The following is a 25,344-nucleotide window of genomic DNA, read 5'->3' on the forward strand; positions in this document are numbered from 1 at the left end:
AGGTGCTGCGATCGCGGAGACATCCCAACACCAGTGCCTAATGTGCCCTAATGGTCATAATTATTTTGGCTTGTCTTATCAATGGCAGTTGTCTAAATATACATTTGTATACTCGAGTGTAGCGCGCCGATGTCAAGAATAATCAGCTGCCTTGACAAAGGTGTCCATTGGTCCCCCATATTGTGGGCGCTTTTAGTTTGTTATTTTTCTCTTTTCGGATTTCTCGTAGTTTAACTCTCCGTTTCTTTAAATTTCTGGGACACCAGACCCACCGAGGTATGGTCATGATTGATTGCCCACCATACATGTCCATTAAATATGACTCTAAGCCGAGGCGTGTGGATCGTAATAGATGATGATGAAATGTCTTTTGGTTGGCTGTAATCAATTATTCTGAAATCCATTGACAAATCGTATACATTGTCTCCTAGAAAAGCTTCCAGTGCTTCCAGCTGAACTATTATTCGGAAACTTTCATCATAATTCATGTGGTTATTTTTGAGGATCGTTTCTAGCACTTGGTTTTCCCTTGTGTACTACAGTTTCCTATTTCTACATTTTTAAAAAAATCGTAAAGAAGTGTTAAAAATATTAAAGACAATGTCATTTAATTAGTAAAAATTTAATACCTAATTGATAATTTCGTAAGGACGTTATTCTTTCATTGATTTTAATTATTATAATTTATAATGTGTTTGTTACTTATTCAACTGTTTTTTATACTGGCTATACAAAACATAAGATAGTCAATCTGTTATTGAAACTAATAATTACAAACTAAACAAATTACACCCATATTTTCAATACAATCAAAACAAAGCCCAAATATCTTGATCTTAATACCAGTTTATGAAATTTACTTAATTAAATGATATTCTTAGGATTTCCTCTAGTCAACTTCCTTTAAGTAACACTCCGCCCCAGACCAAAGCAAGGGTTGCTCATTGCATTGCGTCGAGTCTATAACTCACACACAATCGCCGGGATTCTCGAAGAAGGCATTAGGGAAATTAGCATACGCCATCAAGTATACGCCCTCGTGTGCGCTGTTCCTTTGGCAGCAGCCGGAATAGACAGACTACACACTCATGTCACGATGCAATTTCAGGATATTAATTGTTATAGTTGCGAGATGTGTCTGCTTGAATTGTTCCTGAGGCTTTTGTGCGTTGCAACGAGTTTCTAATCCTGTTGAAAACAAACGCATCGCCCAGCCAGGCTCTGTCAAAGGCAGAAACTGGAGGCTGGAGGCTGGAGCCGGGATCCTGCTGGCATCCTGAGTCCTGGCATCTCGGCTGCACTGACACAAGGATTTCCGTACATGACAAGCGGCAGCTATAATTTATAGAAGCTGCGTAAGTAAGCTGCGTGGTTGAGGATGCACTGCAACCCGGGAAAGGGTTGGTCCTTGGGAATGGGATTGGGTATGAGGTTGGTCCTTGTTCTGCAGCCCACACCAGCGACATCGAGGACTGCTTGGATGCTGTGTATTTGTTCTCGTCTTGTTTCACTTAAATGACACTTTGCATTCTTGTAGCATCTTGGAACTCCAGCCACCCCCGAAAAAGACCCCATTCCATGGGCTGTCTATTCCAGCAGAATGTCGGGATCTCAAGGAATTTCCCCTTCACTATTCCGGGCAAATTTGTGTTCCTTGGTATTTTATAATTGAGTGTGAATATTTGCGATTAATATGAAAATTTGTGAAAATTTAATAAAATATCCTACACGATTTCCGGATCAATAACGTTGAATGCAACTAATTGCTTAAGCTGACTTGAGTATTTAGGCAAACTTTAGATAAGAGAAAGCGGCTTAGGCTTAGCCCCAGCAATTTGGAATACATTTCTATTGTTTATGCTTAAGACGCACGAACATTGTGTTTGTTTGGCTTAAATATTTGCGAATTAAAGGCAACCGAAAGGGGTTAGCATTGGAAATTAATACAGCATATTTGCTCACAGCTACGGTACGCTGGTTTATCAAACAAAAGTATTTCATGAGTGCGAACTATTTGTTTTTGGCACAAAGTTGTTGCTACTTATTTTATTGTATTACTTTTACAGCACGGATCATAAAATAGAATAGTATAAATATAACTAATATCTGCTTATTTAATTCAATATGTATTATTTTATCTAAATAAACATATATAATATTTAATGCAACGCATGTTCAATTCCAGTATTTAATTTTAATGTTACTTAGTCAAGATAGAAAATATTATTTTCACTTTAGACATTTTGAATTAATTAAATAGAACTTCAACTGCTTAATTTGGAGTGTGTGGCGTATTTTATTTAATATTTAAATGTTTAAGATTTTAAATATTGTATTTTTTCAAAGGTTACAGATGTTTAAAATTGTAGTCATAGGTATCTATCTTATTATTTCTTAACTAATATTAATGCAAGCCACCAGACGCACGTAATTTTTTACGTCAGCTTTAAAAATATAACTAATGTCTTAAAACAATGGATGAGACTGAAGCTAATTCGTTTACGCAAATGACCAGATTTAATGTGCTTCTTAAATTTTTTTATCCCCGATGCGCATGGATTAATATTTGGGGAACGTAATGACTGACAGTTAAAAACCTTGAGCTCTACATTAATATCCGAATAATCCCAAGCAGGGGAAGGGGTTGTCTTAAATCAACTTAACCGTTTACCGTTTTCGGCACTCTGAACAAAAAGAAAATTGATGTGCCATTCACTGGGGCCTCTGCATCTAGAAACGTTACCACGACATTAGAAAAGAGGCCCCTGGATGCCACTTGACCATGACTAGATGACTGCCCAAATCCCAGTCCCGTCAAGATCTCCCCTTCTGGGATTTGGGCATAGAAAAGGCAACTAATCACAAATACGACTCGTACCTACTACTGCGACTGTCAATAATAAATTACCGTGATTTTCACATGGTGTTGAAGGATTGCCCACACACGACAGTCCGAGCGATACTTATACTTGGAAACGGGTCGAGATCGACTGCGACTGCGACTGGGGCTGGAAAGCAAATGCGACAAGTTTCCAAATGGGTAACAATTTTCAAAGTGATTAATTCGCCTGCTGGCTGCCATCGAGCATTCGGCCATAGGATTGATTTATGGCCGCAAGACGTTAAGTGGATGCAAGATAAGTTAACTGTCGTATATCCTCGCCGCTGGTGACCGAATCCAAGCCGAACCGCTCGGATCCAAAACCGATCTGCGATCCCCAATCCGAAACAATACCGGGAATGTCGAGTGGCTGCGGTTGCAACCGGCGCGATCCCATGGTTTATGACCCATAAACGAGATCGCTTCACAAGCGCGGCGCAGCGAAGGATCTCTTGAATGGTGTGGTATGGTATGGTACGGTAAGGTATGCTGTATCGCATGGTATCGCATCTCATGGATACGATTAATTTACCCGGCTTACTGATTGGCCCCATGTGTAATGGGAAATTTTATGCCCAGCGCGGTCATTTAGCATTGTAAAACAGACCATAAAGCGATGCGAGTGGGGCACTGGGCACTCGATCCCAAGTATGTAGACTCTGGGAACGGAACTAATGTCCCGCTGATGGCACCATAGAATTACTGAAAACCGTTTAAGAAATTAGTTACTGGTCATGTGAGCGCCGCCCGGCATGTGGCTCTTTAAAGTCTTCAGAGTCCACCACCTGTCCGTCTGTCTACCCACTTACATAGGTACATGTGTAAACTGTGTCAGACGAAAACCAAATTAATCACTTGCACTTACAAATACGACCATCGCGGCTAATTCGGCGGCCTCATCGCAACGAGAAATCGCAACTTCGGCCGCCTTCGTCGGCTGTCAATTTCAATTGAATTGGCAATTTGTTGCATAATCGAGCCACTGCTAAATGTTAATTTATCAAACGGCGATAGTCGTTACAAATTGTTATCCCCATAAAAGCCAACTTCCACGTACACATGCACAGGGTTTCAGGTAGAAGCCCACGAACACAGTCACAAAGATGCCAGTTTGTTTGTCTCGCATGCGGACGGCATTTCCCGTGTCCCCGGCATTTGACAATTTCTGCGTCAATTCGGCTGAAAGCCTACACACAGAACAATATCAGATTATCCCAGTGTACTGGGAAAATATAAGTACTTCAATTTATTAATTATTTAAAGCTTAATTTAAGCATTCGGTTCTAATTTATAAATTTTATTAAAAATACATTTTGTTTTATAAATTTATAATTACAGTTACATAGTTTAGTTTTTTATTTCTAAGGTTAGAAATAAATTTAATTCATTTGAAGACCTAAAATGTAATATGCCTAAGGAAGTTGAATCCCTTAAAACCTTTCCTAACTACTTTCCAAAGATAATACCTAAGAAAGAAACCATTTTTTTATTGAACAATATAAAATCTTTAATCATGTTTTTATATTTTTCAATCTACCTTATAGTTTATATTAAAAAGTGAACACCGACCCTTTCATTTTTAGTACAAGTATTTAATAAATCTTCGTGTTGTTGCTGGAGTTTTTAAATTTTATTGTAATGCATTTTAATGCAGTTTAAATTTAAAAAAATCTTTTACAAAATCAAAAACATGCTTTATAAATCATAAATTATTTTTACATCTACTTTTCGTCTAACCTAATTTAGGCAATAAGAAACCAAATGAAATAATTCATTTTAAATACAATAATCGCACTTGTTCAACTCGCATCTTTATTTTATGTATAAGCCTGTTGCAGTTGTCGCGGAATTAGAATAAATGTTTAAACTATAAATTGAATGACAATAATAATATAAATACCTAAAGGGAAAAAAGGTAATTAGCAATAATTTCGTGAAAAAACACTACAAGCTAATAATTAAAACATCGATAGTCAGATCAATGTGTCGGTATGTTTGTACATACATTGCCATTACCCAATAAAATATGGTTTTTTAGGAACATCTCATGTACGTCGTGCTAGTGGGCGAAAATTTAAATGAATTAAATGGTAGAGGTAGCTCATTTAACATGCATGAAAACCCATTTTTTTCCGATATTAAAACAACAATATTTATTATCCAATTAAAGCTTAAACAATATTTTAATCTTCTAAGATATACAAGTTTTACTATTAATGCCCAATTAATGCTCCATATTTGAGATAAATAATTTAAAATACTTGATTAATATTTCGAAAGATAAGTACTTCCGAACCCAAAAAAATATTTGGAATATTTGTATATCCATTTATAATTTAGATCATCAATATCATTTGATTTTGTGCTTCTTCAATGCTCCAAATTCTAGAGTTATAAATACTTGATTCATTTCTCTGCAAATAATTACTTACTTTCAAGGTCCACATCTGATAGCCCCTGACCAAACCAAAGACCATTAAAATAAAAACACCTCAATTTTTCATGATTATAAAGAATTTTATTAAACGAGTTAAAATTATTTAGATTATGTGTTCATATAGACGAAGTGTTTAGTGTGAAGTCTGTTAGACAATGAAAAACGTATCACAGTTTACAATCTTATTGCGCTAGTTTAGTAATTAGCCTAAGCTTACATTGCATTTTGAAGAGAAACATTTGATCTGGTACTCTAGATACGATGTACATATAACTTGAATGAAACTTGAAGTTACTTAACGCGCTAAACGGCTACAGTTAATATTACACAATCCGTCTGGTTCTTGCACGATCCCATAAAGTATATACCCATATGTATATATATGCAGTCCGATTAGTTGGTGAACTTCTTGAAGAGCGGCTTGAACATGGCCTCGTTGGGGCGATGGAGCTGGGGCGACGAGGAGCTACTGCTGCTGCTGTTCCCGCTGCTGTAGTCGTCCCGCGGGGAGTACTCCCCGATCCGGGCCGAGAAGTTCATGGGGTAGCTGGAGGGGAATCCGAAGGCGTTACTGCTGCGACAGGTAGCGGTCATAGGGGCTTGAGAAGCGGTAGGCAGGAGACTCAAAGCTCCGCTCAGCACCTTCATATTCGGCGGAGTTTGGGGTGGAGTATCTGGTTGGGCTTCGAGAAACCCCATCGCCCGCTGACTCGCTGTGGACTGAGATTGCAGCTGCTGCGGATGCTGCTGCTGCTGCTGCTGCTGCGGATGCTGCCGACTGTGGAACTGCAGAGGTCCGCTCGAACTTCCCGTAGTATGGATGGTACCGCCCACCTGCAACTGCTGCTGCTGCTGCTGCTGCTGCGGGGGCATATTGCTGTAGGGGATATTGCTGCTCGTAGTATGCAGCTGCTGGGTCGTAGCCCCTAGAAAACCCCCGTAGGCCGTGGTGTGCGGCCTCAGGTAGGGAGCTGCGGCCCCATTGAACAGCTGCTGATCCCGTCCTGCATCCTGGGGAGGATATTGCTGCTGCTGCTGCGCCTGCTGCTGCTGCTGTTGCTGCTGCTGCTGCTGCATCGTTTGGTGACCCATGTAAGCCGGCGGCGGTGTCTTGCAGCCAACTGTGTCGGCCAGACTCCAGATCTTCGGCTTGGTAGCTGGAATCGGCACGCCACAGTCCCGGCCTAGCTGGTTTTTTGGATCCCCAAGATCCTGACCCTGCAGCTTGGAGCCCTCGCCGTGAAAGGGCAGCATGCCCTGTTGGCCGGCCTGATAGTAAGCGGGATGCTGATGGTGATACGGATGGTAGCCACCGGGGTGTCCACTCGAGGAGCCACCTCCCCCGGGGTAGCCCGCCCCACTGCCAGCCGAGGGATAGCCAAAGCCGGCCCTCAGTATGTTCGCCTGGCCCAAGCACTTTTGGTCCTCGTCTATGGCATCCTCCTCCTCTTTGGTCTCATCTGGTTGAAAGAAACGGCAGCTGTAAGTACTTTACCCTAGGAAATACCCACAGTCTCTCCCAATACCTTTGGCCAAACTGCCACTCTGGCTTCCCTTGCTCGGCTCCAAGTCCTCCTTGTCCTTCTCATCATCGGATACCAAGGCGTCGTCATCGTCGTCCGTGCGATTCTTGGGCTCCCATGTCATCTTGTTCTCCTTCTTCAGCCGCCGACGGGCATTGGCGAACCAGGTCGAGACCTGGGTGAGGGTCATCTTGGTGATGATGGCCAGCATGATCTTCTCGCCCTTGGTCGGGTACGGGTTCTTCTTGTGCTCGTTCAGCCAGGCCTTCAAGGTGGCCGTGGATTCGCGGGTGGCGTTCTTGCGACGAGCAGCCAGGTCGTAACTGGCTCCATAACTGGAATTAGAAACAAGCAACCCGCTATTTAGAGAAAAGACATAACCAAAATTATCGTTTTTAAAAATCAGTGGCTGTAATGAGGTTTAATAATGTATTATCTATACATAGCTAACTAACAAATGGGCTTGTTGATATATGAAAATGTAGTCATTTTAAGAATCGTATAAATATAAAGAAATTATAATTCGAAACTAAGTCAATTTAGAAAAGAATAACATACTACACTCGACAGATTTGGGAAGAAAAATTTTATAAACTTTCTAGTTTTCTAAAGCGTAAGAAATTCTTAATAAATTTTACATAAAATTAAAGTATTTTATAAAACTTCTATTAATTTTACTCATGAAATGAGTACTGGGAGAAATATTCAAGTACATTGTTCTTGAATTGAGAACATTCGTTCTTGAAAACCGTGTAAGTACATTTTCGTGTCAATGTTCTCAATATTAGAAGGTAATGATGAGAAGAGAAAAGTTAAAATAAGTTTATTTAACAACTTTATGATAAGTATGCACTACTAAGATATATTTATTTATTTGTTTAGATATACACTGTAAATATCGCGAATTCAACTTAATTCGAGCAAAATGAAAGCATTTTCAACTTCAAAAATATCGTTATATTTTTAAGAACATTTACAACTCAGATGAGAACGTCAGAATTTTCTCTGTGTGATCACAACTCTTATTTAAAAAAGACTTACAAGAATTAGTTTTGGTTAAACCAAAAACAATTTTAGATAGATTACTTAAGTTAAGCATAATCTTTAAGACCTTTTGCTGTAGAAATGGAGCGAAACACGAATTCTGTAATTTACTAGTTCCCTTTGAAGCAGAGTTTTCTTTCTAATTGCAAGGCCCTAAAAAATCGCGGCAGCAGCAAAACATGGAAATTCATTAAAAATGCGGAAAACTCAAATTGATGTTTTCCCGCCGCCTGCCCCCACAGCTCCGTATTGCTCCGTATTGCTCCACGGAGCTCGGGGTCTTCGTCCTGCCAGTGTAATACAACGTCAAAATATTGTAAAACATAGTTGTGAAACAGGGCACGGCCACAAAAAGCAACAACAGCAGACCGAACAGCGTCTCCGGCAATAACGAGGACGACAAGTGGGTGCAACCGGGTGATCCAGTTGTATTCCACTCCGCCAGTTCTCTTCAGCAGTGCACTTATCGCATTTTTTAACCCACCAGAGGCTGTGGCATCCCCATCCCCATCCCCACCATCGTCAGCCATCCGTCCTCTGCAATAATGGTCTACGGTGGTGTGGTCCCGGCCCCCAGAACTTCCTAGCTAAATTAAGCCCCAACCCATGCGAACTCCGTTGCGCATCCGGCTCATCCGCTTTTCACTTTCGGGTCTTCCCAATCCCGATCCCCAATCCCTTTTCGTCCTCCTTTATTTTCCGTTTGGTTCTTTTTCATGGGATTTTTATGGAGCCACAATCAACAGTTTGTGTGCGGTGAATTTTACAACAAGATAAAGAACGAATCTCGGGACCGCTGCCCGTGGAATGTAAATTCGACGTCCTTTCTCCTCGTTCCTTCTGCTTTTTTTCCCATTTTTTATTTTTCTTTTTTGATCCTGATTGCGTGCAGTGTGGAGGATGTTCATAGTGATTAGCACAAGAGTTTGGAGGAGGACCCGTGATTTTGTATTCAGGCCACTCTATAGAGTTTTTAAAAAACTGAGGGGTCAAAAATCTTTGTTGAAACAGGGGGTACTATAACTATTATAAATAAAAGTGTATTGCGAGCTTTAAAAATTTGCTTTTGATTTTTGGGAAAGTAACTTAGATGATATAGAAAAAACGAAGGTGTTTTGCAAAAGTTCCAAAAATGTATTAAAATTATAAAATAAGTAAAATTATATAATGTTGGTACATTTTTTAAGTCCGTTTATTTTAATAAAACATGCTAATGACTAGAGGAAATTGGAGTAATAATAATATATATACCAACATTTTTTAATTTTTTTTTTTGTATTATGAGTTTCTAACATCTTTCCACTAAGTTATGATAAATATTTATAAGACTATTCAATGTTATAGGACTACAATGCAATAATACCACAAAACCCCTGAGTAATAGATCTTTCAGTGAACCCCTCTTAGTAAGAAGTCCGATTTGTCCAATAACCGTGACCAGAGGTTGTGAGGCCCGTAATTTCAGGCACGTAACCCGCAACATCGGCCGAAGGCAGTACCTCGTATTTATATGGCCGGCTATATGATTATCGCGTAGGTCGGTAGTCGGATCCGACGGATCCGATCCGAGTGATACGCTTTGTGGGCTTTTTGTGCTGTTATGTTTACAACCTAACAAACATCAATTTGTCCGTAATTGGCACGCATCCTATTTTTGTATTCGCCATATAATTGCAGTGCCGCGAATGCATGTACAATGTGTACATGTGTCTGCGTTCTTTTGGCATAACTCTCGAACAAAAAAAGCGGAAAAAAACGACGAAATGAAATGATTTGGCTTTGGCTGCTGCTGGCGGGCCATAATCTTGTTAACAAATCACATTCTTGTTCACACAAACACACGGACACGGCTATATGGTCACACACAGGCGGCCATATAGCGATTTGGCCACATAGCGGTCGGCCGAATGGGCCGCTTATTAGTTTTAGACCGGCTTACACCCATTTACATTTCAGCTTTTATACGAGCGCATGCAATTTGGTCGGAGCCACCAATTACGGCGGCCATTATCTGCGAGTTGCGATTTACAGCGGCGGCGCTTTTCCACATTTCCACTTTTCCACAATTCCACATTTCGAACAAATAACGCTGGCTGGCGCACAAATGACATTGGCTCCCGTGAGCAGACACGTTTCATGCCTGTCACTGGGTAATTACGCTGCCTGTCAGTCCACCACCACCACTTGCACCACTGGCACCACCACCCCCACTCGAGCTTTTCAGCCCCGTTTCCACCTCCCCCGGCCGGTTTCGCCCCACCAGGGCAATTGCCATCTGCCAGACAGACGGATAGACCGACTGACTGACTGTCAGGCAGATTTCCCACCTTGCCACTCCGCAGTTTCCCACTCCGGTGCCAATTTGTGACGATGAACAAAACAAAGCGCAACCGTTCCTCTCTTAAATGTTTGTCAACCCGTAAATATGTACACGCCTACGCAGCGAAAAAAATAGCAACAGCCAAGGCTAGATTTGCAAAATACAATAATTTATAAGGGAAGAAGAAAAAAGAATATTTAAGTTTTAAACGTATTGCCATGGAAATGGGAATTTTATGTCTAAAAATAAGTCAAATCATAATCATTTGAAATACAAACTTTACTTCATTTTTATGAACATTTTAGTGAAAGAATTAAAATTACATTTATAACATCACTTTAATGAGTTCTAAGTTTTGGGTAAGGATATGAAAATGTATTATTATTATTAATTATTATAATTGATATGGAATTTAAGTCAATTTATAGTATAAAATATTATACACCATCTGATATATATCTTTTTGATTGTTTCTAGGGAACTATAATATCGTTTTATTGTCAAACATTTTCTCTGTAGGTTATACTTTAAGACCTTGATAGTTTGATTCTGATTACTTAATACCCATTATCACAAAAATTCCGTTTTCCAATATTGCTGACTTTTGAACACACAAAAAAAGGAATAAATATTTTGTTTTAATAATATATTTAATTATTGTAATTAAACAACAATATTTTTCTGAAGTGTACGCACATGCAGGCCTAAGTACATACAGACACCGGTACATTGGTAAGTACGTGCGTATGTACTGCCGCTCAATATGGCGGCCAACATGGCGTTCATTTGCGGCTCACACCTCTCCGCCCCCCTCCAATGCACCCCTCCGTGGCAGCCCGCCCCTCCCCCACCAACATGCATCGCTTACAACTCACTCACTCATTCATTCACTTAGCTGCAGCTCGATTTCATGGGCTTTCCGCACGCAAGCCGGCCCAAACGAAAGCGACCGATCCAATCCAACCGTCCACAATCGACCGACCGAACCGTCCAAACCCTGCAAACCGTCCGAACCATCCGAACCGTCCAACGGGAAGCCGCAGCCGTTGCATGCCACTCGGTCTTTCAGCCTTTCTGCCTTTCAGCCACTCCCCCTGCAGCTCCTCTTCCCCCGATTTGGGTTCGGAATACATTGGGACAGGGAGCCACGGGGACTCCTTCTCCATCGCTCATCGCATCACTCCTGCATGTGCGTACGCACTTGTGTATGCACCCACGTGTGTACGTACTTAAGGCTTAATGCATGTGCATACACAACAACAAAATCAGATGCTTTTTATGTGCTCGAAATATTTATTTAATAGGTGCTAATTATATAGCACATTCCGGAAAATCACGCACTTACACAGTAAATAAAGATGAGAGAGTAGCAGGCAACATAAAGTTTTCTATCACATATTCGTTTATCATTATAAAACCCAAAGATCCAATTGAATGAAGTTGTTATAAAGCTTTAAAATAAAGTTGAATCAATAATTTTATTTTGAATAAGAAACTGAAAAATAGGAATTATTGGAAAAATTTAAGGAACTGTCATAACAGGTTCTTTTAAAGTATGTTTTTAGCCAGAAAATAACATTGGATATGTAACACCTTAAAATTACATTTAGCGATATGATAATGGAATGAAAAAAAATATCTAAAAATATAAAATTCCGAACAAGATATGTAAAAATGAAGCTTCTGACAAGAACAATTTTAAAAAGTTAAAAAAATGTTTACCACTCTAAATTTCTTTTAACTAGTTTAATTCAACCCTAAAATTAGGTTGAATGGTATAATATTACAAAAAGTTGTTTTGCAAAATATCTAAAAAGGGTTCCGAATAAGAAATTTAAAAAATCCGAACTAGGAAAAGCCTAAGGAACATATTATAAAATATGTTTAAATCTTTAACAAAGAATACTAATACCCCCTACTTTATCTTTTTCTTTCTTTCTTTTAAAATTAAAAAAATTTATATCACCGCTTATTTCCTTTCAGTGCAACATCACACATGTATTTATATATAACCCCCTGTATGTTGTGCGTTGCGCGCACTGACGTGCAATTAACTGCCATTATTTTTGCAGCAATCATAAATAAATAATTTCGCGCTCTCATACAGTTTCGAACAATTCAAATTTTATTATCGCCCGTCCCTAGAGCTTTTGGCCCTTGGATTGAGGGAAAATGGAGGGAAATCGGAGGAAAGCATCGCAGCCGCCGCAAGCAATTAAATTCAAATCAATTTCAAGTACTCGCAAATATTTTGTAATTAATTATGGCTGCGCGATTGCATTTGATTCGCACCGAACGGACGACTTGTATTTAAATTGGGCTAAAAGGCTTTCTATTTATTTTCTATTAGACGCAATTAATTATGGTTTTCGGGGGAGGGATGGGGATGCTGTCTTAATTTGTGGCACCGAGCCACGCAATAGCCATTTGACTTTTTATTTTCCCTCGCAGGAACTAATTAAATTAAATTAAATGCAATGATTATGCTTACCCATAGGCCGACATGGGATCGTAGGAATAGTAGCCCGTGGTGGGCTGCAGTCCCGCCGAGGTCCAAGCCCCCATCTCGGGCCCCGCGCCCGTGTCCTTCAGTCCGTACGGATTGCTCTGAAACGATTGAGAATTCAGCATTGAATTGAGTTATTATATTGGTCGAAACAAAGCATTTTCCCACAGTTTCCGAAGCTGACAATTTTGTTAACATGGCATCTATAATTTGGCAACATATTTCGCAGCCGAACAAGCAAATGCCGCGTTGCTTGCCATATTTCAGAGACAGATACACCGATCGATACGGAGAAATACATAATTTAAGGCAGCAACTTTCCGAAAATCGGTATTATCTAAGCCGAAGCGCCGATTATTGTTATTATACCCATACTATGTATATAATAATACAGCCAGCCCGCAAAAGGCTGACACTTTTGAATTTTAATTTGGCTCGATTTCTGTTTGTGGCGTGCTGCGATTTATGCCCTCGGAAAATGACAGCCGGATTTATGAGCGACAACTATTGGCCAGATCGCCGCCGCTCGAGCGCCCAATCTGGTTGGCCCTGTCGAGCCGGGCTTTTGTGAGCTCTTGATTTATGAAACGGTATTAACATTTTTAATTGCTTAACATCATGTATGCCGTTGTTTATTAATTTTTCACCCCACCCCTTTTTGGCCAGAAACCGCCGCCGCCGCGGCCGAGTGACAAATATATTTATCAAAATGTCGTATGCGAACAGGTATTGGATCGCCATCGAAAAGCCCTATGCCAGATTTATTTACCAATCGAAATCGGGGCGAAATGTCACAAGTCAGATTTCGCTATATAGATCTTTCGATCTGCCGTAAAAAACTCGGGTATTAACACCTCGCCCCCGAAATTGAGCGACGACATCTTATCGAGAGACTTTTGAGATATTTTCTTAATTAAAAGTATGCGCTTCGTGACGACCGATAAAAAAGACACTCGGTCAGGTGCTCGCCAGAAAAAGAAAAATCCAACAAAAAAGGGAAAAATAAAGAACGAATGAATTTCCTGTTGTTGTAAATAACAATTTAACATGACACTTTGGTGGCTGCCGCTGCCATCTCCGCCCCATTTGCTTTTCCTCTCCTTTCCCGCGGGGGTTTCCCTCTGCATCACTCCCTGCTCTTCGAGGGGTTTTCTTTGAAGTACCCGTGGAGAGCCGCCCAAGTTGATTAGACTCGGCGTTCGTTCATATTAATTAGATCGTTCAAACTAATGTGCTTATTACAGCCCTCGTAAACATTGGGGAATTATTGTTGACAAAGTCGGACAAGTGTTTTAGGATTTCGCTAAATTAGAAACAATTTACGAAAGGCGGCAACTTAAGGAGAAGATAAGTTGGAGACAAGAAAATCAAGGTTTTACGTTATAGAAATATGAAATTTCTTAAATCACACTCCATTACCGAAAAAAAGGCTTGATAACATACTTTTCAGTTTAAGCAAAACTATGAATTATTAGTTGCGGTGAAATAAAATATTATAATAAATTAAATTGATATGTATTATACACACCCAGATAAATTGAAATTAAGAAAAAAAAATATCACTTAATAAGTTTTTGTTTTCTCTCTTGCTCGAGGAGAAAAGCTCTTGAAATCAAGAAGAACGTGCTCTTGAATTTGTTTTTCGAGATAACTGATTTTTATTCAGAGATTTTGTTTTTCGACAAAAAGTAGACTCGCAGAGCACTTTATCTCGATTTTGAGACCTTGAGATCGCAATATTTAAGTTAATAACAAATAACTTGATATTATTAGTTAGGAATATTTTTGGTGATTGGTTAAAATTTAATAAATATTTGAAATATACATAAATATTTGGCTTTCATTTAAGTCAATAGTTTACATGACAAATTAGGTTGTTCGATTAAAAAATTGCCAACACATTTCTTCACAGGTTCTCGAACAAAAACTGTGTACACAAACCACATCGATGAAAATATTTATCTGCTGTGCGATGCGGCAACATGATGTCCTTATAAAACACTTGCTCGGCTATTTGGGCACTTCCAGCTAAGCTGTTTGGCCTATCCATCTCGGGCAGTAAGTTATTTGCCAAGGCTAAATACTGTCCACATTGTTGTTATACATATTGTTGCCAATTTTATGTGTTTGTTTGAGCCTTGGCTTGTGTTTTGTTTGACTTTCGTTCGGGCCAGCAGCAAAAGCACGAGCAGCAGCGTGTGTTTTGCTTCAGTCATGCTGTGCTCGTGTACATTTCAGCGGTCACTTAGAGGCTTTATAAAGACAGTTGAGGACAAGGAAATATGGGTAATTGTAGGGCTTAAAAAATTATAAATATATTTATACTCAAATTTCATTGGATCAAAAATTTATAAGCGAAATCAATAAGCGAAAACAAATTTATTTTGTAATATGAACGATTTTTTACAAAAAATAAATTGTTTTTAATTTATTATTTACGATTTTATTTTTGGCATTCATAGGCGTTTAAAAATGAAATTCACAAATATAATTTTTTGTTGGTCCCTGGTTCAAACAGATAATAAAATATTATTGATAAATAAAAAGATAAATTTACCAAAAAATGCTTTTGCTTAAAATTACTATATTAGGCAGTGAAATATTTTGCCACTTTTGAACTATAATTTTTTTATGTAGAATAATAAATGATTTTTACAACATAAGCTCTACCATTATTTTGACCGCCTGCTGTTTCTGTGTGGGGCTCACACACACTGCGACATGGGCTTGATTAGCCCACACATACACGAAGAGAGTGGAGTGTAATTGAGGCCATGGGGCAATATGTTTTGTTTCCAATGATTTTGCCTTTCTTTATGCAAAGTATCGAATATCGCAATGGAAGTCGGCAAGTTGGCAGTAGGGAATCGGCGGGGCGAACGGGCTTATAAATTAGGTAGATGGATAGACGGAGATAGAAAAGGAGTGGCCACCGGGGGGCTGGGATGGGAATGGAACTGGGACTGGCAGAAACTAAACCCCCGATACGGAGCCAAATGAGGTTTGACTGAGCTTCAGTCAGCCATAATGATAATTCGATTTAGTCGACTGCATTGACAAGCCATCGACGTTGTCGTTGTCGTTGTTGCTTTGTTGTCGCTGTCGTTGTTTTTTGTCTCCCTCCTAAGCTGCGGACAAAAGCCACTGACTACACAATTAAAGTCATACGTTGAGATAATCCATTTAGCCCTCTGGCCCATGGCTCTTGGCCCTCCAGCTCTTGGCCACAACACTCGGAAATAAATCTGCTCATTTGTTGCACTAATTTTGCAAATTAACCAATGCCATCAGTTTAATTGGTAAAAAAAAAAGATTTTCACAATTTAGGCTTGTAATAATAAATTATTTTTATACCAAAGAATCAATTCTAAACCATTTAAGCAATCGAAAAACATTTTCAATTTTCAATAGTAGTACTTAAACCAAAAATTTTGGAATGGAGAAAAAATATTTTACAACGGAAGGCTTTATACTAGGCTTAACATTTTGATAAACAAAACATTTTATATGAAACTGCTTTGTTTTTAGAGAGACTTTGGTAACATGCCTATCGTAAAATTAAAAAAAATATTATAAATATATTTTTAGAATACTTAAAATTAAATTAAATGACAAAAACATTTTTCAGAAATATTTCAATTTGCTTGGTTTTTTCCTTTTTCGGTCTACATACAACACCTTCAAATGTTTCCAAAGACTAAATATATGTATTCAATTTGACTACGGAATTTTATTGCCTCCCAAAAATGATATTCCAATTTTTTCTAAATATTACTAAACTAGCTAGTATAACCGTATGTTAAAAATGATTTAAAAAATGTAAACGAATAATTTTAAATAACGAAAAAAGTGGGAAATAAAAGCTTCTTTGTCCCCCCACACATAAGTTTTTGAAGTGCACTCACCAGCGGCGAATAGAAGGCGGAGCTGTCCACTCCGATGCTCTGGTAGGGATTCTGGTCCGTCGAGGGGTAGGGCGTTCCGTAGACGCCGACGCTGGCCGCCGGGAGGCGGGAGTAGCTGGAGAGGGCGAGGCGGGCGGAGTCGTACTGGCAGGAGCAGACCGTCTGACCCGACACCGGGTCGGTCATTATGGGCCGCCCGTTCTCGCAGCAGGAGCCACCACCACCAGCACCACCAGCTCCGCCGGCAGTGGGCGTCGTGCCGTCCAGGGAGCCACCGGTGGCAAGGTCCGCTCCCCCAGGCCCCCCTCCGCCGCCCGCCGAGGAGCCACCTCCTCCGGCTCCAACCACCGTCGCCGCATTCGAGTTCTGCGAAAGAGCGTTGGGACTGAGCGCCCCCGAGGAGGCATCTCCGCCAGCTCCGCCGGGCGGCTGGCTGCCCTGACAGTCCTGACCTCCCGCGGGGCTCATCGCCGGGGCGTTTGTCATCACCAGCGCCTCGTTCACATTCACATTCACGTTCACGTTCGCGGAAGCGTCCTCCGTCGGCTGGGCACTCGGCGGCAGGAGCTGCAAGAGATCGGGTGGGAAGAGGGTCTTGAGTCCGGCTTTATCGCAAATTGAAACACAAATTCGGCTTTTCAGCCCCGTATCTTATGGGTATATTAAGGCGGCTGCACAGGGAAAAATCTCTAAGAAAATGCATACTACGATAAAATATTGAAAGTACTTGTTTTAATTAAATTATTAATTATTACAAATTTATAGATATTTTTACCACCCTCTAAAACATTAACCCTAAGCTTTAAAAGTTATAATTTAAAAACTAGATTTTTGAAACTAATACAAATTTTAATGAACAGTATTTTATTTTAAAACAAGGGAGAACGCTATAGTCGAGTACCTCGACTATCAGATACCCGTTACTCAGCTTAAGCGACCAAAGGGAAATGGAGATATGCAAGCAGCAAAGCGAGATTTAAATGCGCCACCTACCGGCGGAAGACAGATTTAAGCGTTGTGTGCGTTAGGGTAGGCGTGACAAATTCATTGTTCAATAGAATAAGTTAGCCGCGCACTTTGCTCTCTCTGAGCGCCGGCAGTGCTTTTCTCTTTGCCGCTAAGTTCGGCCGGCAACTATTTACATACACACACATACACGCGTAAAAACATTTCGCACTGTCTGGCTCTGACGTCATAGCTTTTTTTCTTGGGAGGTTTGTGGGCGTTAGAGTGGGCGTAGAAAAATTTTTTTTGGGTCAATCGATAGGTATGGACAGGACTAATACATTTCAGTTAAAATTTTCTATCTAACATCAAAACTGTAGGAGCCACAGTTTTGGGCGGTTTGTGGGCGTTAGAGTGGGCGTGGCACTCTACTGAAACAAACTTGCGCTGCGTAAGAAGCTCAGGAATCTGCTCGCCAAATCTCAATAGCCTAGCTCTCATAGTTTCCGAGATCTCAGCGTTCATCCGGACAGACGGACAGACGGACAGACGGACAGACGGACATGGCTAGATCGACTCGGCTAGTGATCCTGATCAAGAATATATATACTTTATGGGGTCGGAAACGCTTCCTTCTGCCTGTTACATACTTTCCGACGAATCTAGTATACCCTTTTACTCTACGAGTAACGGGTATAAAAAGTTCTATGTTAGTTAATCTTTTTTGTAATTGATAGAAAATTTTGTTTCGAGGACAGTAGCTAAAAACAAGGGAGAACGCTATAGTCGAGTACCTCGACTATCAGATACCCGTTACTCAGCTTAAGCGACCAAAGGGAAATGGAGATATGCAAGCAGCAAAGCGAGATTTAAATGCGCCACCTACCGGCGGAAGACAGATTTAAGCGTTGTGTGCGTTAGGGTAGGCGTGACAAATTCATTGTTCAATAGAATAAGTTAGCCGCGCACTTTGCTCTCTCTGAGCGCCGGCAGTGCTTTTCTCTTTGCCGCTAAGTTCGGCCGGCAACTATTTACATACACACACATACACGCGTAAAAACATTTCGCACTGTCTGGCTCTGACGTCATAGCTTTTTTTCTTGGGAGGTTTGTGGGCGTTAGAGTGGGCGTAGAAAAATTTTTTTTGGGTCAATCGATAGGTATGGACAAGACTAATACATTTCAGTTAAAATTTTCTATCTAACATCAAAACTGTAGGAGCCACAGTTTTGGGCGGTTTTTGGGCGTTAGAGTGGGCGTGGCACTCTACTGAAACAAACTTGCGCTGCGTAAGAAGCTCAGGAATCTGCTCGCCAAATCTCAATAGCCTAGCTCTCATAGTTTCCGAGATCTCAGCGTTCATCCGGACAGACGGACAGACGGACAGACGGACAGACGGACAGACGGACAGACGGACAGACGGACAGACGGACATGGCTAGATCGACTCGGCTAGTGATCCTGATCAAGAATATATATACTTTATGGGGTCGGAAACGCTTCCTTCTGCCTGTTACATACTTTCCGACGAATCTAGTATACCCTTTTACTCTACGAGTAACGGGTATAAAAATTGTATTTAAGTTTGCATATTGGAACATATATAATCTTGAAGTATAAAATCAATAAAAGGTCCAATGAAATATTATATTTTATTAAATGTATACAGAATCAAACAAATATTAATTTTTTTTTTTATGTTGTAAAATCTATTTGTTGGTTTTGTTACTTTTCTGTTTTCTGTTGGTTGAAATAACCCTTTAAGTAGTGTAATGAAAATAAAATATAGTGCTTAAATAAGTTTTAAAAGGTTTTCAGTGCCGTTCAGCATTTTAATTTCAATATATCTATAGTAATGTATTTTAAATAAATTGATTATTTATATAATTGAGCTGATATAATCAAAGCGACATTATGTTCTTTCCCCTGTGAGGTACTTCAAAAATTCAAAAGTCGCTGATAGCATTAAGTGATATATAAACACACTTCGCCACTGGTTTACATAACTAATGCATGTTAATCAAGGGACCATTTTAATTTTTATTTCAAACACCAAAGGCCGATGATCGAGAAATATTTTCCCTCGGCTGCAGAAGGGTCATTTCGAACACCTTTCAGAGATACGGAGACCTGATAAGACTCCACACTTACTGTGCCGAGGTGGGGCTTCCGAGAAACCTCCAATCATGGTGCTATTGGAGGAAAATATTTCATTTTGAACACAAAAAGCTGTCCCTAAACTGACGTTGCTTATCTCCAAACATTTCGCCAATGAATTAGTTTCTTGCGCTGCTCAAATGATAAAAAGTATATGCTGATGTATCCACAGAGTAAACAGTTTCCTTGTAACTATCTTTAGCAATAAGGGAATATTTTTGTAAAACCCATCCAATTTTGATATTTTAGAATTTTGCATTACTTAATATTTACATGGCCTTTTAATAGAATGTGGATTCCAACCCCGTTTATATTTATTTTCCATTGAACATTAGATTTTTTATAGGTATCAAGTAGGCATAAATACTTTAAATTTCTTTTTTGAAATATTTGCTTAACTTTAATTTAGAGATCTAATCAATAAATACATATATTCTTAATAGTAGTTGGAAAATTAAGAAATAATTCAATAATTAAAAAACAATACCTTAACAGCTGGGTAAACTAGATGTCAACTTAGTCGCGAAGATGGTGAATGAAAACTACCTGGGAATAGATTGCTCCTTCTTGGCACAGGAAACGCACGTACATGCATAATGGCTAATTTTCTGCAGCATAAGCCCGAGTAAGTCATGCTAACTGCCGTACTGGAGACTTCATAAATATTGATGTCCGGCAATGTTGTTTACCCACCCCATACCATATCGAATGGTATCGTCCTCCTCCCGAAGACACAGAATCCGCGCGGGGGCTGGTTGAATTGCTGGCTGAATCGCTGGGTAATTGCGAATTTAATTCGAAAAATCGACAGAAGGCCCATATTACAAGATGCATCGATAACATGTAAGCGAATATGGTGTTAACACACAATCAGTGCCGCCGGCAGGAAAGCGGAAAGCAGAAGCTGCACGGGATTCATAATCCCGCGGCGATTAAGTTCCCTTAATCAATGGCAGAGCTCTGAAATTCTCGACTCCTCGGCTGGGCAATGGCGGCCAGATCAATTACCCAGCAAATCGATTTCAAGTGCCCGATCGGGATCGGGATCGGGGCAACCTGATGTGATGTGATGTCCTCCATCTTTCGTTCGAAGAGCTTCAGCTTCGCCTATGGCATGCGCCAGTCACTTGGCAATTAATATGCAAAATGCAAAATGCGCCAAGCCCAAGAGGACTGGTTGGGCTCTTAAAAATGCCAGAAATCAATGAGGGTGTGGCAGCCGACGCCTATAGGTCCGCAGAGGTCTGGGCTCCGAAGACTGCCTCTCAGACGGATCGATATGGTATATGGTGTATGGTATATGGAGATGGAGATGGAGTCGGGCCAACATGCTGGCAAAGGCTTCTGAAAATTACCGCGGGCAATCTGCAAAACGAGTGGACTGCTCGGCTGCTGCCTCAATTTTGAAAAGTCCGAGGGCTGAAAGTCCCAAGTCTGCGAACCAAACCCATAATTAAGTTGAGTGCTCCGCCTGACGGACAGCTACAAATTGATCGAATGCCAGCAAAAGGTCATAATATCTGGGCAACAATTTCGCCGGTTTACACGGCTTCCGTGGCGAAATTCAGAAATCAGAACGCTACAGAATTCTGGGCAACTTTTAAATGCAGCCCCCAAAACGCATAATTATTCCGCGCCATTAACATAATCTGACAATAGAACCTTCGCCCGAAATCGCAATATTATAATTATCAGATGCGATCGATCCTCTTTTGAGGTCTACAGGTGAGTGATCCACTAGAAGGCCGTCTGATCGTCTCATAATCAATATAGGAATATTTTTGAGTCGTGCTGGAGCGTACAAATAATAGAATTTCGAGGCCAAGACCGCTGACTATATATAGGGACATTGTCGAAAAAAATACAAAAACGCACAACCATTTATCAAAATTTTACAAATGAATGATTCAGGTGTTTTTTCTCGTGCCGCGTGATTTTAATTAGTAAAAAGCAAATACATTTCGGTCGGCCTGTACGGCCTGTACGGTCTGTATGGGAATGCGCGACGATCGTTCTCCGTTCCCAGAGACTCTCTCGCACAATATGAGAATTATGACAACTGATCTGATAGGCGACACCATATAGGGAGCTCTATGCGCCTGCCAGATTCCTCAGCTCCTTGAGCGAATGCATTATTCATGAGGCGAGATGCAGAGGACTCCATTCCTGCCTTTCCGCTGGAGGAAGCGCCAGTCCAGTGGGCCATGGCCATGTGAATTGGCCACGTCTTCAGTTGGAACTTGGAAGTTGCGAGCTGCGCGCTGCGAGTTGCGACTTGCAGACGACTGGCAGGCGACAGTGCGCAGATAAGATCTGCTGGCCATGTGTGCCCAGTAACCAGTGCCGAGTACCGAGTACCCGGTACCAATACCAGATCCCCAGTCCGAGTCCCAGTCCAGTTTCGGTGGCTCTGGAAATTTCTGTGAATCGCAAACGCAGCGATCTAATCGCGACTTGTATCTCTGGGTCCGCTGCCAGGCTCCCGGTTCCCGATTCCGAATCCCTCCCCCGAAAACCCTCTTCGGGGACCTTCTCCCGATGACCAAGTTGATAGCACAAGACTATAAGCGCCACTTGGAGTCAAGAGGAGCTTCCATCCACCTCCGCCTTCGCCTTCATCGCAATGTAAAGTAGATCACACAGAGGACCCAAAGTCATTGGTCCATTCCATCGATCGGTTTGTGGGATCTCTCGGTATCTGGCATCCAGAATCAATGGATGCTCCTCACGTAGCTACCAAGGCATTCCCAGGGCCTGCCCTCAGCTGTCACTTTACGGTTATGAATTTTATGATTTACGATCGCCGCAATTGAATTTTATTGACTTTTCAACAGTTTCACCTGAGCGTGCTTCAATCGGCACCTCCCATCGTCTTGGCCTTCTGATTGCCAACGAGCCGGGCTTTTCGCTTTTTTTCGTTTTCGTTTTCGACTGCACTTAATTGGACTCGTGTGGTCCGAAATGGGAAAGACTTTAGAGTTCCAGGACAGAGGAATCCCCACGCAGTGAGCAATTATGGCCTGGGAAATTAAAGTCTTAAGGTCTACCTCTAGGCCAACTCATTCGAGGGATTGCAAATAATTTCTATAATCCATCAAAATTCTTAGGATATTCTATAGTGCACCTGCATCCCGCATATCTTTTGTGCAAACTTGCTTTAAAGTGCCGAACAGTTTTTGTGACTTTTAAAAGTTGACAAAAAGTCTTGAGTCCTTGGAGTGTTTTTTTCTCAGGCCATTTATCAGCCATCTGATTTATTATCGTTTTTTGTTGGCCTTCTACCAATTTACTGTCATATACAAGGAAAAAGTTAGCTTTGAGCAGCTGTTTTTTGTGGGGGCTAGTGAAAAGTCAGAAAGCGCAACAATCAAAGACTTTTAGCGGATTTGCCCTACAGTGGGTCTTCAAGATCAAATGATCTGATAGCCTTGACTGGGGTCGGTGAAAATACACTTAAGAAAGTTAAAGGAAAGGATCTTTTTTTAAAAAAATAAATGTTGGAAGGAGATAAGTAGCTATTTTTAGTGTTTTTTTATAATCTTCAATGACGAACATAAACGTTAGTACTTAAGTGATAAAGAAGCTAAGCTATTTGAGATTGATGTAATACACCCCTTCATCATTCATCTAAACCATACCTGAAGTAAACAAAAATCTTAAAAATAATCCTAGTAAATATGAAAAGTTTATTATGTTATTTGTGTCTTAAAGATCCAAAATAATAATTATTTATGAATTTTTATGCTAATAATAATCATAGGATGGAAGCTCCCTAAAGAATAGTATTAACAGAATATGAATTTTTACTTTAATAGTATCTGGTATCTTTAAATCTCCTGTGACTTAATGACTATAAATATGTATAGACCATACTAATTAAAGACCCACCTGCGAGGCCGACGGAAAGCCTCCGTATCCGAATTGTGTGTAGGCAGCCATTTCGCTATTCGACTATATGACGCTATAAGACCTTAGTCTTAGATAACTCTCTCTCTCTCTCTCTCTTTCGTGGGCAGTCTTCTGAAGGATATATGGTAAAGCTGCTACATCAAATGATGTGCTTATTGAGTCAACAGCTCAGTTTTGAATGGGTCTGTTCACAGTAACCGGCGATAACGACATTAGGCCAACCGAAAGTACATGTCTCGGGGATTTGTCACTCGATATTGGTTGTATCTGTCACTGTATTTTCCTTTTTTGCTGCTTGGTTTCTTGGCCAGTAAACAACACTCGAAAAACGCGGCGGCAAGACTACGAGAATCGACGAAAAACGAAAAATCGACGGGTTAGCCGGCGTTATAGCACACACACGGTCCCTCAGATGTGCACCTTATAACGTTCGAACACGAACTGGTTGCGAATGCCGTTGCTGTTGCCGCTGTCGCCGCGATGTTGCTGTTGTCGGTGTTGCTGCTGCTGTTGCTGTTGGTGTTGCTGTTGTTGCGGCGCATTCCGCTGCAGTTGCTGCCGGAAAGGGACAACACTACAGTTGCCCCACAAGAATGCCGCTCGCCTTGGAGCAACAGCCAGAGCCGGCGACTGGAAGCGAGAATTGGGTAACGCCCCGTTCTCCGGAGGTCGTGGTGGTGGTGGCACTTTCCTCTCTCTGCGACATCCGTTCCCCGCCAGCAACTCGTATTCGCAGCTCACTGGAAGTGCTGGCCCAACCACCAATCATAATACTCCATTGCCTTCGGCTGGCTGATTTAATGGACAGGTGCGAGGGCAAAAAAAATAGTAGAGAAAAAGAATGAAATGGAACTACGAGATACGAGATACGACATCCAGAATTTTCACAACTCTCGGTGCTCTTGTTTTCCCCACAATTCCCGGGCAACGCCCATTTGTTTTGTTTGGCTAGTCATTTGTTTGTTTACTTTTCAAAACACTGGACTGAACCACTGACTTCTCGGTTCTGGAATTGCTCTGGAGTGCGGGTATACGATCGCCAGGTGAAAATGCCAGCAAAGTGTGGAGCGGTTGCCAAGAGGTGACACAAAAGCGTTAATAAGATCACCGAATTCCTCTGCACTCGCTCTGTATTTATCGCCCGTCATTATCTTTATCGCTGAATTGCGCGAAAGTTAACTCCTATTATCGATCCTATCTAATTAATCACGCCTAATCGGACTTATAAATTATACTTAAATATCACTCCTCTTAGATACCAGTTATTTGAAATATCAACAAGATTTTGACTTGTTTATGGAAGGAATTAATGTCCTTTTGAAAACAATCTTCATCCATTAATTTCTTGGGTCTTTTGAAATTCTCAATTAAAATTTCAACTAAATTGATTCCAAGTAACTCTTGAAGTAAGAAGAGTTTTGCTTTGATCGTACTTTAAAGTATTCCAGTATATACTATACAGTAAAATTTAATAAGAACAGCATTAAGGATATTATTACACACCTTACATATTTAATGGAACTTAATAATAAGAGCAAACAATTAATTTACCTATTAAACTAAAATAGAAGAGTGCATTTCAGCATTAATCAGCAATTAGTTATAGTCGTCGAAAGTTCTTTAAGTACCCAATATACCATAATGCTATATGTGTTCTAGCTAATCTAATTTTCTCATTCAAAATAACTTCTAGTATACAAGAATTTTTAATTGCAATT

The 25,344-nt window shown here is 40.5% G+C and overlaps 1 protein-coding gene across 2 annotated transcripts; it reads right to left on the reverse strand.

The window, feature by feature from the left end:
* Nucleotides 1-5,437: 5,437 nt before the first annotated feature.
* LOC119553127 (homeobox protein araucan) lies at nucleotides 5,438-24,078 on the reverse strand. 2 transcript variants are annotated; one of them, XM_037863320.1, is made up of 5 exons: nucleotides 23,606-24,078; nucleotides 16,617-17,183; nucleotides 12,697-12,812; nucleotides 6,845-7,176; nucleotides 5,438-6,778 (listed from the first exon to the last, which is right to left on the reverse strand). In XM_037863320.1, the coding sequence occupies exons 1-5, from the start codon at nucleotides 23,654-23,656 to the stop codon at nucleotides 5,712-5,714; spliced, it is 2,133 nt and encodes a 710-aa protein (XP_037719248.1). In that variant the 5' UTR covers nucleotides 23,657-24,078; the 3' UTR covers nucleotides 5,438-5,711. The 2 variants fall into 2 exon arrangements, with proteins under 2 accessions (XP_037719248.1, XP_037719247.1); XM_037863319.1 differs by having other exon boundaries at nucleotides 6,845-7,200.
* Nucleotides 24,079-25,344: the final 1,266 nt, after the last annotated feature.

This window comes from Drosophila subpulchrella, chromosome 3L (genome assembly GCF_014743375.2).
Source record: "Drosophila subpulchrella strain 33 F10 #4 breed RU33 chromosome 3L, RU_Dsub_v1.1 Primary Assembly, whole genome shotgun sequence".
Classification (NCBI taxonomy): domain Eukaryota; kingdom Metazoa; phylum Arthropoda; class Insecta; order Diptera; family Drosophilidae; genus Drosophila; species Drosophila subpulchrella.

Bases quoted from the DNA above. Each gene is read 5' to 3' on its own strand.
- LOC119553127 (XM_037863319.1), bottom strand. From the start codon at position 23,656: ATGGCTGCCTACACACAATTCGGATACGGAGGCTTTCCGTCGGCCTCG. The intron at 17,184-23,605 runs GTGGGTCTTTAA...GATCTCTTGCAG, and splicing joins GCTTTCCGTCGGCCTCGCAG to CTCCTGCCGCCGAGTGCCCA. The intron at 6,779-6,844 runs GTATTGGGAGAG...TCTTTCAACCAG, and splicing joins GAGTGGCAGTTTGGCCAAAG to ATGAGACCAAAGAGGAGGAG.